General features: G+C 38.2%; 1 protein-coding gene across 2 annotated transcripts; it reads left to right on the top strand.

Annotated features, from left to right (window-relative positions):
• Window positions 1-1,234: 1,234 nt before the first annotated feature.
• On the top strand, window positions 1,235-7,966 carry LOC308130411 (uncharacterized protein). Of its 2 annotated transcripts, none has more exons than XM_080496777.1 (3): window positions 1,235-1,288; window positions 5,711-5,800; window positions 6,440-7,966. In XM_080496777.1, the coding sequence occupies exons 1-3, from the start codon at window positions 1,241-1,243 to the stop codon at window positions 6,746-6,748; spliced, it is 447 nt and encodes a 148-aa protein (XP_080352903.1). In that variant the 5' UTR covers window positions 1,235-1,240; the 3' UTR covers window positions 6,749-7,966. The 2 variants fall into 2 exon arrangements, with proteins under 2 accessions (XP_080352903.1, XP_080352902.1); XM_080496776.1 differs by lacking the exon at window positions 1,235-1,288 and adding an exon at window positions 1,841-2,000.
• Window positions 7,967-16,922: the final 8,956 nt, after the last annotated feature.

Here is a 16,922-nt window from a genome sequence, read left to right on the forward strand (position 1 = left end):
TTTTTTTTTTTTTTTTTACAACCAAAAAGGTTATTTAACCCTTTGTGGGGCACTTGTAGTAATTTATGTGTTGAAGGTTGCTTCAATTTATTTATTAATTTCTCTACTACATACCATTTCTATGCAATAAGAAATGTTTAAAAAGACTTACCGGTAAACCAAAATCCCACATTTCACCATTTGTACATTCAGAATTCTTACGATACAAATCTATGTATGGGATTAATATAATTTGTTGTGAGAGTTATGATGTCCTCACTTTAACATAATACATGCATAAGGCAAATGTTGTTGTTTTTTTTAACAACATTGTTGCCTGCATCAGTTTTGCACATCATTATATAGCTTTTATGTCTCTGCACAGTTTTTCATCATCTTTTCATGTATCAAAGGGAAATGTTTCAATGAGGTGTGGGGGTGCGCTCCGTTAATGGAAGAGACTTTTTGCTGAAGTAAAGGGAACAAAATTTTATAGAAAAAAGGAAAGTACAATTGTTGTGCATTCTCACAGGTTTTAAAATTCACAAAATAATACAAAAACAACATTTCTGGCATTTTATAGCACAGATACTGCAGTTTGAAAGACACGCATTCTAAGGAAATTAATTTGATATTTAGCTCCCAGTGTTTGGCTGTTTTAGGTCTTATTATACTTCCTGAATTATACTTGGTAGCAATGTACACTCAAAAAACGGACTCAAGCCACTCTTAAAATGAACACATTAAACATTAATTCACTGGATAATACTATATTAAGTACAACCCAAACCTAAAAAGAACTATTCACTGTAAAGTAAATTCTTTTTGTTTGTTCAGCCGATCTTTGAGGTGACACATTTATATTTTATTTGACTGAAGAATATACATTTATTTTGGCAGCATCCGAAAAAGTGTATTCAATGTAACCTAAAATATTTTCATTAAATGAGCCCCTCTTAGATGCAAACACATTAATCATTCATTTGCTTAAAGAAAACATATGATTTTGTTAATAACCAAATAGTGTTAATCCGTGTAACCAAAACGTTTTTCATTATCAATCAGGCTAAACACATTCACACATAGTTTGCCTAACAAACATTAAATACTTTTCATGAAAACCTAAATAGATTAAATAATTCTAACCTAAACTACGTTCATATGTGAGTCTTTGGACATGCCCCAACACATTTAAAAAAGATTTGGCGAGGAGGGCGGGATTTGAATTTTCACTTCCAGGAGTTCACCAGCCATTTTGACCATGTGCGTCGTTGGACTCGGTTGGCAGTCAAGGCTAGATGTCCAAATGGTAAGTTTTCTTTTTTTATGAACGAATATGCAAATGTATTTAGCATTATGAAAACTCATATACTCGTTGTGCAAGAGTAGCCTAATTGTCTCGCTCGCGGTAAGACGCTTTCTGTTGATAATTTACCTCAGGCTGCATAGAAACTAAACTTTTCAAACAAGCAAGTCAAGCTAATCATTCCAGATTTTGGATGTAAGCAAGACGAGGTCTGTCTTGAAGGTGTATATCAGGGCACACATTTGGACAGACGCTTTAGCTGCTCATTGTTTTAGTGTTCAGCTAAAATCATTAGCCAGCCGTTTGCTCAAACTCAAGTTTTTCGCCTGCGGCTCGCGCAGTAAATTGAGTCAGTCAAAGATATTCGCCGTTCACGTGAATCGTGAAGATCTGTCATCAGAAAAAATAATAATAATAATAAGGGGAGAGGGGGTTTATGGCGTGTGACGCTTAAATGCACTGGCTGAGGCTTGTAAAATGTTCACTGGTGCTGTTGCGCCAAATATGCCATTTCTCCGTGGCTGCAGCCGGAGGAGCCTCCAGCTCCAGGCTGCGTGAGCCCCGCTGCCCCGCGTGCGCTCGCTCACTTCACCTGGGCAGCGCTACAGCCGCCCGCATGAGCCGGCTGACTGTAGCTCGTCTACTCGCTAACCCCGCTCCAAAAGACCCACCACTGAGGGCGATGAACCGCACGAGACATCGCGCTGACGCTGAGGTGAAAGTTATTCCGCTGTATGGGCTTTTACTGCTTTTCACTTCGTAGCTAACGGTAGCGGCTAATGTAGCAGTATACAACAGAGTTACACCGACACAGTGCGCAACTCTGCACAAAACTAATCCAAGTTTTGTGATGACTGTAGTTTTCATATTTGACAATAGCCGCGTGAAACATTAGAGGATCTACAAGCTAAAACATGCAAAGCTAACGGATAGCTACATTTACTGTGAGGCTAAATCCTATGGCTAAATTGACAGGGCAAGTGCCCGTGGTTCTGCGCGCGCTCTGCGCTCGTTACCGCGGTTGCGGTTAGTGAGAAGAGGGCTGACACCCTCAGGTGGACCGTGTGGTCAGCGAGGAGATGGCTGACCTCTCCGGGTGGACCGTGTGGTCATTGGGTGCTCACGGATATGTTTCTGCTGATCAGAGATGTGAACGTTGGCAAGTTTACCAAAACTGAACGTGTCTAGAAAGACTTGCAACTATATGTCAAACCATTTGTAAACTTTTAGTAGCCTACTGTAGCCATAAAAAAAAAACTGATTTTATGACCATTTTATTCTTAAGCGTATCTATATTCCTATAAATAATCAATAAAAGTTTAAAATCTATATTTAGAAATCGGCCCATAAAGTGTCACCTTTTTTACTATGTAGGCTACGTGTTTGCATGTCTGTTAACTATATTTCATTTTACCTTTCTTTTTTCTGTATGTGCTGCATGAGCTAAAAGAAGGTTTTTGTTTTGCAGATCTCTCCTGCCGTGTACAAGTACAAGTATAATTGTAAACTTTCATCCCAGTAAAAGCTCTGTAAAGGTAAGTCATGATTTGTGTTTGGCAGATGCATCACACTTTGATCTACATTGACGTTTGAACAATGTTCATTTCTGTTCAATCACAAATTGAAATTATTCCTGGACCAATTGGGCCATAATTAAGCCCACAAATGCCATTTAAAGGATTAATATTTAAATAAACAAATAATAAAATGCAAATTACGTTATTATGGTCACAATGCATTCAATTCCATACTTTGTTACAATGCTTACAGCATAACAACTACTACTTACACATTAAATATATGAAAGTATGCATGTCAACAAATTACTAGACTATGGCCTTGCAAAAACTATAATGCTGTTGCCAATTGGATTTTTGTGTTTGATTTGACGAACATGATGTTAGCTGTAGTTATTGTCTGTTCTTTTTAATTTTAGCCTTTAACTTCTTGTGAATAATGGTACACCAAAAATGTTGATGTGGACCTGTAAAGAGTGTAGTTCAGAACTTGCCAGTAGGTACTTGAAACTAAATAGATGGGCATACAGTCCTTAAATACTTAGTTGTGCTCAAAAGTTTACAGACAGAAATTTAGATATATATTTCTTTCAAAGAATATGAAATATAACACTTTTTTTTTCACTCATACTTAGTGGTTGTGTAAAGCCATTTATGGTGAAACAACCAAGGCTATTTTTAAATTATAATTAAAAAATAAAGCCAAAATGAACCTGATCAAAAGTTCATGATCAAGAAGAATGGGCCACTTTACCATTACTGTAGATTATATACAGAACCTCATCCACAACTACTACAAAAGAGTCCAAGCTGTCATTGATGTTAAAGGGGAAATACATGGTATTAGGAACTGGGGTGTGTTAGATCAGAGTCATTTTAGTACTGTCTTTTTTCATTAGAATTAAAAAATAGCAAACTCTGTTGTTTCAACACAGATGACTTCACACAACCACTAACTATGAGTGTAATCACACTCATGTGTTATTCAAAATATTTAAAACATTTTTTTTTTTAAATTCTGGCAGGACATGTAAACTTTCAAGCAAACCTGTAAGTGATGCATGTCGCATTATTTGGACACATTTGTTTCCTAAACTTATTGTAAATGCCAAACAATTAGGTCTACTACACGTTTTGTATGTTTACTAGCCATAGCATTTTTGAATTTATACTTATTGCCAAATTAATGGAAGCCTAATTTGTCAATAGAAGTATTCTGCATATTTTTTTAAACTGTTGGTGATGCCTTGGCTGATCTCCACCAAACTATAGACTGTACTGTTAAACCAGTGCAATAAATGTATACTAAGACTAGACCAGGTGATGACACTGTAGTGATTCTCAATGCACAACTCCATGTAGCAAAAGTCCCTAGACTGATGCGTCAACATTTACTGTACTACTGCATAATTGTCTTTTTAATAACATTAGCAATGCTGCCAAAATACTGGAATAGGCCACTGTTTTTACATACTGAGATATGTTCTTACCTGAGCTTAGACGAGTTCATTTGTACCTGTCTGATCTTCACCCGTGCCTTCAGTCACGTAGACACAGCACAGACGGCGTTAGCATTTAGCCTCTCCCTCTCTCCACTATAGCTCCAAACGAGGTGGAAGATGGAAGCTACCAAGCTCTTCCACGTTTTCCCTATTTAATGTAACACTTCACGTAAGTGAAATGTTCCACTACAAAGTATAATTACATAAAATTAAACAATGTGGATTTTCTAAGCGGATAAAAGGGGAACTATATTTTAAGGCGTAATAATACCAGGAGTACTTAAGCGTCCGCACAGTAAAGTGAAGATATTACTGCATGGATGTCGAACTACTCCTGATATTATTACGCCCTCTTTATCCGCTTAGAAAATCCACATTGTTTAATTGTGTGTAATTATATTTTGTAGTGGAACACTTCACGTAACCATATTTGAATAGGGAAAACATGGAAGAGCTTGGTAGCTTCTATCTTGACCTGTTTTGGAGCTATAGAGGAGAGAGGGAGAGGCTAAATGCTAACGCCGTCTGTGCTGTGTTTACGTGACTGAGGACACGCGTGAAGACCATACAGGTAAAAATGAACTCGCCTTAGCTAAGAGCATATCTCAGTATGTAAAAACGGTGGCCTATTCCTTTAAACGTTTGACTTTCAATGGTCACATTTAATTACATTTTGTTTTACCTTTTTTTCTGTATGTGCTGCATGAGCTAAAAGAGGGTTTTTGTTTTGCAGATCTCTCCTGCCGTGTACAGGTACAAAGCTCATCTCAGTAAAAGCTCTGTAAAGGTAATTCATGATTTGTGTTTGCCAGATGCATCACACCTTGATGTACAATAACAAAGTTAATTTCAGTTCAATCACAAATTGAAATTATTCCTGGACATATTGGGCCAAAATTAAGGCCACAAATGCTATTTAAAAGGGGCTAGATGCAAAGTTAGCCATTTTATACTCACTACTGCCACCTCAGGTCATACGTGTAACTGCACCTTGTATATTAAGCTCGTGCATGACGGCACTTTGAACCCAAATCCACCCAATGTTTCCACGATACATTGGGAAGCTGTTGGCTGACAGAAGTACGCATTTGTAGGAACAGCAAAAGGCATTCTATATTGTTGTCCACCTCATAATCTTTACTTATTCAAATGAAAAAAGAATTGGCACTCAAAACCTCAGGTTAGCGGAAGTAATCCAAAGTACAGGGTTGTACTTCGGAATTAAAAATGAAACTTTGAAAAGCTTGTACAGTGAGTGAGAAGGCCTAATCACCCCAGTGTTAGGACTTCTAGCCAAAGCTGATTTCTTGACCTCAAAACTGATTTGTGACATCTCCTGAAAAGCATTTTTGTTGATGGTGAAAATTTAATTGAATATATGAATGTACAATCATGTGTATTTGCAGGAGGACATCGATGTGAAGCGCGAGTGCCTACTTAAAAGCCTGATTGTCTACTTGAATGAGGATCCGAAGTCAGTGTTCAAGGATTATGGGGTTAGTGTCTCGCCATACTCACCAGTGTTCCTCTGTGTTCTGTTTCAGCTGTGTTTGTGTCTAATTGGCGCCAAAAGGCATCCATAATTTAGGCTAGCTGACATAAAAAAATACTAGGCTTGGTGTAACAGGTAACTGGATATGCAATCTATCATATATATAAACACTTTATAAACATAAAGTGTTTATATATACTCTATAAACAGTTTATGCAGTCAGTTTTAAACTTAAACTATTACTCTTTTTTTCCCCAATGAAATCATAAACTATAGTTTAAATATTTTATTATTTTTGTCTAAAGACCCATTATAGACTTTATTATAATAGTACTAATAATACATTTTATGTAGAAGCGCCTTTCCCGAACACCCAAGGACACTGTAAAAACATTAAAAACAAGAGCAACAGAATAAAACGGTACAAACGATTGAGAAGGTGAGCGAATAGCTAGGTGGTGTAGGACTGTCTGAACAGGTGAGTTTTGAGTTTGGATTTGAAGAGTGGCAGGGAGTCTATGGTACGGAGGTCAGAGGGGAGAGAGTTCCAGAGCTGGGGAGCATAGCGGCTCCCTAGAGCAGATTTTAGTCAATCAATTATGGTGGTAGAGATGTAAATATGTAAATTTTTGTTTTATTTCAGATTGATGAGGTGGAGGACGCTGAAAACGATGTGGAGACCACCATGATGGGCATCTTTGTCTTCAGGAGGGCCCAACATGGGTTTGCTGATGATGTCTGGATCATTGTTGAAGGTGTCAAGGTCATCAGTCGGGCTGGAAGTGTCATCATGGCATTCATCATCTTGTTTGGACTGATCTATGCCCTTGATCTAAGCTACCCAGGCAATCTCAAACACACGTTTGAGTTTGTTCAGAAAGTTATCATGCACATGGATGGACATAGGCTGAACAGCAAAATTCAGCAACTCAAAATGAAGATGTTCCAGTAATGGAGGTCCACTCTTTGTGTTTTGTGAACACTTTGTTTAGAAGTTCTTTGAAAATCTGATTACTTGGACAGATTGATTTAGAGTTGATGTGAAATACTTTCAAAATCTCAAATGCACAAACCTATGTTATTATGATTTGTTATAAAATATTTTGTTAATTGTGCTCATTTTATACTTGTTCAAGAGCAGTGAAAATTTAAGGGAGAGTGTACAATTTGTGGAAATTTTAATATAATGACTGTATGGTTTTACAGTGATTATAGAGCTCAACATTCCTATCCACTTCTGATCACATGCTGGGGTCCCGAAAGAAAACATCTGATTCTTATTTCGCACTAATTTTTAGAAAATTCTAATGTTTAAGAGTCTAAAAGCACAGCGCCGGCTAATCCGCTCTGTGCTAGTATTTTTGAAAGAACATAAAAAAAGAAAAGAATGGGACTTTTTTTTTTCTGGATCCCAACATGTGACTAGAGGTCTGCAGGCTTGTTGCACGGTTTGGCTATGCTAGTTCCTCTGTCCTGAAATTGTGAGTGCCAGTACTTACGGTCTGTATTCTTTTCCTGGAGTAATAATCATATTTTCTAAAGATTACGTGGTGGGCAGTGAGTTCCCGGCAGATCATTTACTGTGTGTTCAAATCTTGATGCAACAAGTTCAGAGGAAACACCTGTGATCATAAAGGATTGATAGTTTGTCTTGAAGCTAAAGGCTAAGATGCTATATACTATTTCAAATTGTATAATGCATGAAATTAATGTTAGCCTTTAGCTTCAAGACAAACTCACTGATCCTTATAAACATAAACGTCTCCTCTACGGAAATATTTACACTGTACAGCAACTCGTTAACCTGCAGGAAGTGATCATCTACCAGGAACTCACTGTCCACCACAGAATCTATAGGAAATATGATGATTCGAACGAGTCGTACTAGCGCCCACAACTTCAGCTCAGAGCAACTAGCGTAGCCACATTGTGCAACAAGCCAAATTGTTAATAGGGTTTGGACATGAGCAACGTTGTTAATTATCAGTCAAATGTATGTAACAACTCTGAGGTTGAGATTGTGACTTGGGCATTGATACTAGTTCTGAGCTATCCTGATAAAAATGCCGTCATGGGGATTCTCGCTCCATTTAACGCTGACTGTTTTATTATCAGCTTTTTCAGAATACAGTTTTAAAGTAAAGTTTTAACTTGTACAAAGAAATAAATCTTTTACAACAAATATTGTAGTCTGGATCAAATTTGTATGCTTTATTTAGAATGAAAACCTTTGAGTTGAACAACCACAAATTATGATAATACATTTAGAATATAACAATAGCTTTCGATATAATTATTAAAAATGGCTTGACCAAACTCATTTATATTTCTTTACATAAAAACCTTTTAGTTGAGCTATTAATTGCTAAAAATTGATTGCCCAAACCAATTTCATTTTTTTTACGTGAAAGCCTTTCCTTTTAGTCAACCAAATGAAGAAATATACTTCTGGACAAACTAAACAATATTAACATATACAGAAAAACTTGGTTTGAGTTGAGTTGAAATATATTTTTTGGATGGAACTTCTGCCCACAATTAAATTGAGTTAGTCCAATGAATCATTTTTTTGAGTGTAGATGAGTGAGCGACGAAACCAAAGAGGCTTTATCAAGCTAAGAGGAAAAGTCGATTTATCCCAGTGTTACACATTCGTATCTGAGTGTTTAAATATTGTTCACTGCAACTTAAACATTACCATTTACAACGGATCTGTTGTTAGTAGCTCATAATAACAATGAAATATTAAAGAACCCATCTATAATCAATGCTTCTGTTTGAGGCTCCCTGGAAATATGTGAAATGGGCATGGATTAATCAAGACCTGCATATTTAAACAGGGGCAGGCTAAAATAGATTTCTAGGTAAAAATATTTCCAAAAGGCTGTAATTGGAGGAAGTATTGAAGGCAGAAATGCAGATTTTGGTTCATTTGAAGTGAGTTTGTGGTTAGGCTCAAGGATGTGGAATTAACAGGCCACCTTTCTTCCAATCATTTTCAACTTAGTGCTGTTTGACGGAGACAGATGGGGAAGGTAAATCAAGGCAGCTGAGTGGAGAGCACTGCTGACAGCACATTAGAGCCTCTCTCAATGAACTGTCACAAGTGCACAGTGAAAGTAAAGTTTGATCATACGTGGCTGCTGTCCTGTCAGACATCCTTAAAAGCAAATGGGGCCTAAGTGCTGCGGAGCTCTCAATGAGCCTGAGATGACAGTTGTAGCCAGAGCAAAAAGAGGGCATCGGCACTCTATCCTCCATCCTGTAAAAGGACAATGAGGTGAGAAGGACTCTGACTGCATTTCTCGCCCCGCAGCCGCACCCCCGCAGTAAAAACATCTGACAAAGTGTCACTCTCCCACATCATCATTCCTGTCGTCAAGGACCAGGTCCAAACTTTTATGCTGCTTGTGCAGGAAGGTGGATGAATATGGGCAGCCTTTAATTTTCTACACTCATTGTGCAGAATTTCATACAAAAGAAAACAGCTACATTAAAAGCAATTTGCGGTCATTATTGAGAAACACGTCTTTGCAGGTAAATGGACTTCACTCATATAACACTTTTCAATTGTGTGAGCAGTCCCAAAGCGCTTGACATGGTTAATCACATTTACCCATACATTTACACACCAATGCAGGCTGCTGCCATGCAAGGCACTGTTAATCTACTGGGAGCAATTTTGTTCAAAATGTTCAATGTCTTGCTCAAGGACAATTCGACATGTAGACAGATGGAGATGGGAAATTGAACATGCAACCTTCAGATTGGGACGATCAATCTACTAACTGAGCCATGCCAGCGAGCCAGGTAAGTCTGATGTCAACATTCAAAGCTGGTCAGTCTCTCATCAATCTCACCAACCATAAAACGGCAAGGTTGCTATTGCCCAAACGTTCAACCTCGACACTATGGGTGCAGAACTTTCTCCTGCAATGTATTCTGCTATATCCAACACAGGGTTACGTGGCACTTTACCCAATCCAAAATGACTATGGCCAAAGGCGGGGGACACAATGGGCAAGTCCACAGTCCATCACAGAACAAACAATACAGATATTGACAATAACACACACAAACAAACACAGTCGCAGCTATAATAAATTTAGTAACACCAAATAACCACAAATGGCCTGAGAGAGGAAACTGGAATACTTTCAGAGAACAAATATGTAGATGAAGGACATGCAAAATTGGGTTTGGCCAATCTTGCTTGCCGTTATTAGCTCTTGTTTTAATCTGTTGGTGTCTCACTTTTGTCTTTACATTTTAAGTGCATTGTTTTTTTTATGATTTTCAGATGTGCCTTGAGAAGTTCTTCTAAATCCAGTGTGTCTTTATTTGTGTTTATTTGCACAATAGAGTGAGAAATGACTTGTGATTATACACAGCTTCCTTTATAGAGCAAGGGAACTTGGGTTTGTATGTTATAAAGTAGCAGTTTAACTCAGAAAGTCCTGAGAGGTCAGGACACCTGTCATTACTCCACTTTCCTGAGCTGCTCCATAAATTGGGTTCATAAGATCAATTTATGTCATGCTATAGTATGCCAGTGTTGTGCCATAATGTATGCACCTCCTGCAATATATGCATTTTGAAGCTTTTAGAGATATTGCATTGATTCTCACAGTATAAATATGTTCCTCTTTAAGAATTAACCTTTTTGGGGAAGGCATTGTTTACATGTATAACTTGGCAAAGGATATTACTACAGATAGACTTCCATATATGTCGAGACTAAAAAAAAAAAGAGTTACTTTCAAATCCTAAGTAGGTGTCCCATTTTATGTAAAACATTGTTCCATTTTAGTCTGACTGAGAGTGGGACATTGGAAAATATACCTTTGAAACTGAAATATTAGATTGATGTTTAATTCTATGCTAATGCATTCAAACGTGATGTTAGATTCTTCAATAAATAATTTGTTTATACTTTTGAAATCTACCATTCATCCATCCAAATGATGGCATTTTTCTCAAAAGTCAGAAAGATACATGAAGCTTAATTCATGTGCTCCAAATGGTGTTAAACTACTTTTCCCTCCTATTTTGGGGCAATATGTAGACTTTTATTGAATATTTTTGTGAATGTTGCTTTTCACTCATTTATCCGTGAAGCAAAATTACATATTAAAACTGTTTAAAGCCTGATCACATCTTTTCATAAACTTAACTCGCAATAAGCAAACTCTAATTTGCCTGATTGGAGAGCAGACCACCTTAAATTACAGAAACCACAAGAGAGCTAGAAGAGAGTGCTGACATATCTTTAATAAATAACTTACAGGCCCTTGGACCAGCAGCGGTTAGAGCCTTGTTTACCTCAGCCCGAACCTGCACTCCTACACTGCATGATACTTCACTCTTCCATTAGTGGGTGTGTTGAGGCCTGTGCCCACTGTTTAGCCTGGCACAGAGGTACTTCTAGTTGTAGGAACTCAGTCTCCCACATATTTTAAAACCCACTTTTACTCACTTCCCAGTAGGCCAGCATACCTTATCTCTGACGCAAAAGAACACTTTCATAAGTGCCCTGCTGAAAAGGGAAAACACACAAACAAAGACGTATTCAGACATAGATTGAACTTTGTTGTTCACAACCAATTTGTTTGGCGGGTGGTGGTGGGCAAATGGACTGTTTTTCCAAATGGAATGTTTTACACACTTAAAAAATTTACCAGATGGGCGAGTAAAACATGTACATTGAAAGTGGTATCATCATTATGACATTAAAAATGTAAACATTTCTGGAGGCCTTTTAGAGTCCCAGTGTGAGAGCATTTCTTCTACGCTGGTGCTTTCAGTGTTGACCATTTAACACTGAAGATCTAGCTGTCCTCTCGGGAGCTTTTCCTTAACAAAGATGATAAGCCAGCTCTGAAACACTCAACAAAGGACAATAGTGGAGCAGAAATGGTCCATAACATGGTCCATCTCATTCTAGCTGAAGGCTTTTAACGTCACTATTTCTCAGAAAGACATCCCCCACATCTAAAAAGTGGGTCTGGACCAGGAAAAACAACCATTAAAGGCAATTCAACTGTATGAAAGTAGTATCTGACAGGTCCACTTTTAGTGACAGATGCCATTTTAACCTGTAAAATGTGATACTGGCACTTTAATGTTATATCATTTTACCTTTCAACTCCAGGAACCCATCTGGTTCATAATAAGAGCACAGTTTTTCTTTAACATTGGCTACTGCATTCAACATACTGGCATTTAAATGTCTTTAGTAAGGAACCTATTAGATAGCTGTTTTAGGTTGTGGGTCTGTCATGAAACAAAATGACTTTTTCAGTATGTTAGATTAATATTTCAAACGCAATATACCATCAATGTCCTCTTACAACGAAATGAAATCTATATGCTCCTGATGTTGGGAGCATATAGCCTCTTAAGCTTTAAATCATCACCTCATTTCTTTAGCACCAACTCCTCCAAACAAGAAGCTTTGGAGGAAAAAAAAACAACTCACATTTTCATCGTCACCACAGTTCAGATGACAATTATGACAGCCCAGGTTTAATCATAGAATCGGGTAGTTCATTTTCTCAATGTCAACATGAAACCTTGTCAAAAAATGAATTCTGTCTTTCTCTCGGGAGATAAGCAGGCTCCAGTGCACCAGGCTCATTCAGAGGAAAAAAACTTGCAGGTCACAAGGCAGCGACTTGCATGTTTTCTTATTTTTTTTTTTTACCCTCTCTCTCTCTCTCTCTCTCTCTCTATCCTCCCCCTCTCCTTTTTTCTGAAAACCACCCAAGAAGAGATTAATCATGAAGGGAAAACTCAACTTCACCCTCTAGCTGCAGGTCACAGTTCTTATTTCGTGTGGAATTGGCTTTCGGAAAGCAGAAGGCCTGCCCGGGGGGCAGGGACCTGATATGAGAGGAATTTGAGAATGAAGCAGAGGGGATTGATTAGCCCACTTCATATCCCACACTCCGTAAGCACAGTCCAGCTGCAATCTAACACACCGCTGAGCTGAATAGACAAGAGAAATTGGATTCCTTCCTAATATTTAACCTTCAAGTCAGCTCTAACAGCTGTTGATGGGTTGCTCTCCCAGGTAGTTACAAGAGGACTTTTTACATGTTACACAGAGAGGGAATAGCAAAGTGGGAATGTGATGACTTTTCTGTAGGTTATTCAATTACAATGGTGCAAAGAGCAGCTAGGCCATTGAAGCACATCATCTGCATGCCACTGCACTGAGGGATTTAATTTTACACCTCTACTTGTCTGAACAGGCTGTACGAGTGTGTGTGGGCGCACAAATATGCAGCACTCGCACACATCTGCACACACACACACACACCCACAAACACACACGCGCATGCACAAACAAGTGTATATGAGTATATGCACGTAAAAAGCAATTAATGCCACAAAAGTTGAGAGTGCAGCTAATGGACGGATCATATACCGCCATAATGGCTTGCTTTGATGTCAGTTGTCAAAGTAGACCTATTTTACACTCGGAGCAAAAGGCGCTTGAAAATATCCTGTAATGCTTCCATTCTTTTTATCTCTTTTCATGAGCAGATGTTGGAACAAAGAGCAGTGGCATCATTTCCTTACACTTAGATCTCAAGAGAGAATATCGGTTCGATTTCTGGTTTTCTTGGTCTGCACTTGAATCCTCATCAATGTATAAAAAATATGAAGAGTTGACGGATAAATGGTGCATGCCTCTCAGTGATTCCACATCCACATTAGAAGGCAGTGAATATTTAGTGGCTTCGTTTATAGGCCAGTTTGATCATATCCTCCCACCATCTCTTGTGCCAGTCTTGGGGAAGTGTTGATAAGAGAGCAGGATGTCATCAGGCTCCTTTTCTCAAGTCATTAAGCCATACAGTTTATTCCAAGCAAAGTGTTGCCCATTTGAATGAGCACATTAGCGAATGTCTTATGATAATTAAGTGCTTGAGTTGCAGAATTGCAGAATTGGATTCATTAGTAGAGTCACACATTTTTTATTAGCACCTTATTCTGTTCCAGGGCTGCAGCAATGCCTGACGACATCCAGCTTTCCCTCCCCACACAATGAAGAGAAATTTAAGTACTGAACTTCCATGATTAGAGAGACTGTAAAAACTTCACAATGCCAGCTTGAGAGTAAATTTAGTTGATTTTTATGTTCCCCACAAGAATTTAGGTCAATTTGCTAAAGCATACTTCAGGCACAGGAAAGCAATCCAATAAAGTAGTCTGGTACAAATCTATAGATAAATGATGCTTCACATTCAATTACAGTGAGAATTTTATCTTTACTTTTCAATGATTTTGTCAATTAGTCAACACAGTCTTTCTTAATTCATCAAGGACTCTGGCCTGGTATTAGTCAGTGTGTAAGCATTTATTAGATTAGCAAAGGCAGGGAGAGAGAAGAGAAACCCATTAGATGACTTGGATGCTTTTTGTTAAAAAAAAACCAAAAAAACAAATCTGTAAGCAGATAAACAACTCACATCTTACTGACGATGTGTGTCTGTTATTTGAGAACAATCTCCCATTCTTCTTCACTTATGAACTGGGTTCATAGCAGCAAACATGAAAAGATGGTAAACAATGCTTTATTCCCCGAATTTGACACATTGACTATCGTGCAAATAACAGCACACCAAACCAATCCACTGGGGAGCTCATGCAGGGACCGTGAAACTGTACTCACAACACAAATTAATTGGGGAAAAAATAACTAATTCTGACATTCCCTGAAGAGGGCCTTTCATCTTATAAATACTGGCTGCAAACTTGAGCATTTTTGCTTAAGTAACACAACACTGCAGATGATAGGATTCGTTTGGCTCAGCCCCAGGGGCTCAGCGTGACAAAGAACACTTGTTTAGCAACTGCATAACCAGGTCCCAACATGGGCCTGTGACTGTGCCCAACCTCACCTAGAAACCTGCTCCATTTGCATTTCCCCTTCTCCAGACACAGGGCAACACATTCAGTGGGGATACAGAATCGTGGCGATGCCATTGGAGGCTTGCACATAAATTAAGCCTATAGTCCCCCTTCTCTCCTCCTCGTCTTCTCCCACTGCTGCTCCTCCCCTCACCTCTTTATTTGTCCCATGGCTTCATCACATCACAGTTCATGCAAAGGAGAAAGTGATACCCAACTTTAAAGTTTCTCCAGCTAATTACGATCTGTATTTACTTTCCTGAGGCTGCAGTGTGATCCAGCATATCGGCTTTTTGAGTGTGGAAACCAATGTTTAATTCAGCATGGTCTCTGTCTTTAGGAATAATAAAAACTGTGTGAAATAAAGTTCAATGCAAACCCACACCTATATCACTTAATCCCATTCAAGCACAATCTTTTATCGTTAGTTTTCTATAGATTTTCAATATTGGCACCACAATTTAAAGGATTCAAACTGCACCCACAGAGAAAACTATTCAACCATTTTAGTTAGCCATCTGTTTCATTTCTTTGGGAACAGAAAAGTCTACCCATCCATCTTCCACAACGCATTATTAAAACTCAGGGTCATGGTGCGCTGAAGCAAATCCAAGCTGACGATGGGTGAAGGCAGGGCACAGGCTGGACATGCGCTCAATTTCAAACCTACAGACAATATTAAAGACATCAATTAGCCTCAGACACATGTTTTTAGACTGTAGGAGGAACTTGTAGTACATGGAGAAAAACCTACACATGAGCAGTGGGAAAATACAAACTCATCACAGAACAGCTCAGAAGACCCAAACCAGGAGCATTCTCACTGTAAGGTGAGAGTGCACGCCACGCCACGATACATAACAGCTGGGTTATGATTATAATTCCTCTAGATGTGTACACACAGAGCTCACAGGGAACCAAAGAATATGTTGAATCGGTTTCCCTGAGTTTGTACCACTTTACTAAAGAACATGGAATTTGGCAAAACACAGTTAAGCGACAGCTGAGCGCTGCACCTGAACGCCTCCTATGCAGACATAAATGGAGAAGTGGAGCCACTGCAGGTGCTGCTTTGCTAATGTACTACTTGGACTTCTATTTAAAACATATTGGTGGACTTTAGAGAATGTGAAGTTTTCTCAATGGACATCAAATCCTTAGATGAATGAAGTCATTCTTGTCATTACCAGTGTTTTTCTCAGTATGACACCCTCGATGATGCCATTTCTCCCCAATTGACTTTAATTTTGTGAATTATCTCTTAAGTCAGTAATTAGATAGTTTTGGGACTGAAAGGGTTAAAAGTACAGATATTTGGTTTTTAATTTTAAAGAGTAGAGGTAAAAGCTTGAAAAGTGAAAACCCATTAAAAAAAACTGAAAAATAGATTACATTATAACATCTCACCAAATGATACTGAATAGGGGGGAGTGGAGAAATCCTAAAACGAGTTTATTATTGGAAGAAAAAAGTTAAAGAACTCATTATGACATTTCCATTTGTCAAAACTTGGAAGCAGTCACAAAAATATTGTGGTTGCTAAACAATATAAAATATGAACTAAAACAAAAATGTGCCGTGTGTATTTCTGAAATATTGGTTTACTAATGCAACTCCTGAACACTTTGTTTTAACTTTCTCACCTTTCACATTTGTTCACACAAACGTATAACACATTAAATTGCAGTTATATTGGTCTCTATATGTGTTTGAGCCTGCGTCTGCATGTCCTTGTGATAAGACTGGAAACCTGATCTGTGACTGCAGTTCTGACTGCGAAAGGCTCTCCACCCTAAATAAACAGACGGATACAGATAGAGCCTTCTGTCCACCTTCTGAGTTCGTAATTTTTGCAATTTGGTATGTTTCCAGGTAACTTGGGGTTGCGTAGCATACTGAGTAATACCACTGATGACCTGTGGTGTCAGTCTTGGGCACTATAGCTTATTTGCAACCAGCATTGTGACAATATGATCATTTTGAAAAAAATATATTTAAGCACAATTCTAAATCATAAATTTGGGGGGGGGGGGGGGGGGGGGGTGTATGATACAACATGTTACAATAATGGCCCTCAGTAAGCATGTACCCATCCATTCACAGAAACCCAAAGTGAAAATTGTCTACGTTTTTTGCACTATAAAATATAAAATATGATTTTAGTCTGTTTAATTCTTATTAACGCATTTAATTACATAAAAGTGGTA

This window comes from Blennius ocellaris, assembly GCF_963422515.1.
Source record: "Blennius ocellaris genome assembly, chromosome: 1".
In the NCBI taxonomy this organism is placed as follows: Eukaryota; Metazoa; Chordata; class Actinopteri; order Blenniiformes; family Blenniidae; genus Blennius; species Blennius ocellaris.

Excerpts from the sequence above, each read along its gene's own strand:
- LOC308130411 (XM_080496776.1), top strand. The coding sequence starts at position 1,902 with ATGAGCCGGCTGACTGTAGCTCGTCTACTCGCTAACCCCGCTCCAAAA. Across the intron at positions 2,001-5,710 it reads GACATCGCGCTGACGCTGAG|GAGGACATCGATGTGAAGCG; the intron begins GTGAAAGTTATT and ends GTGTATTTGCAG. Across the intron at positions 5,801-6,439 it reads CAGTGTTCAAGGATTATGGG|ATTGATGAGGTGGAGGACGC; the intron begins GTTAGTGTCTCG and ends GTTTTATTTCAG.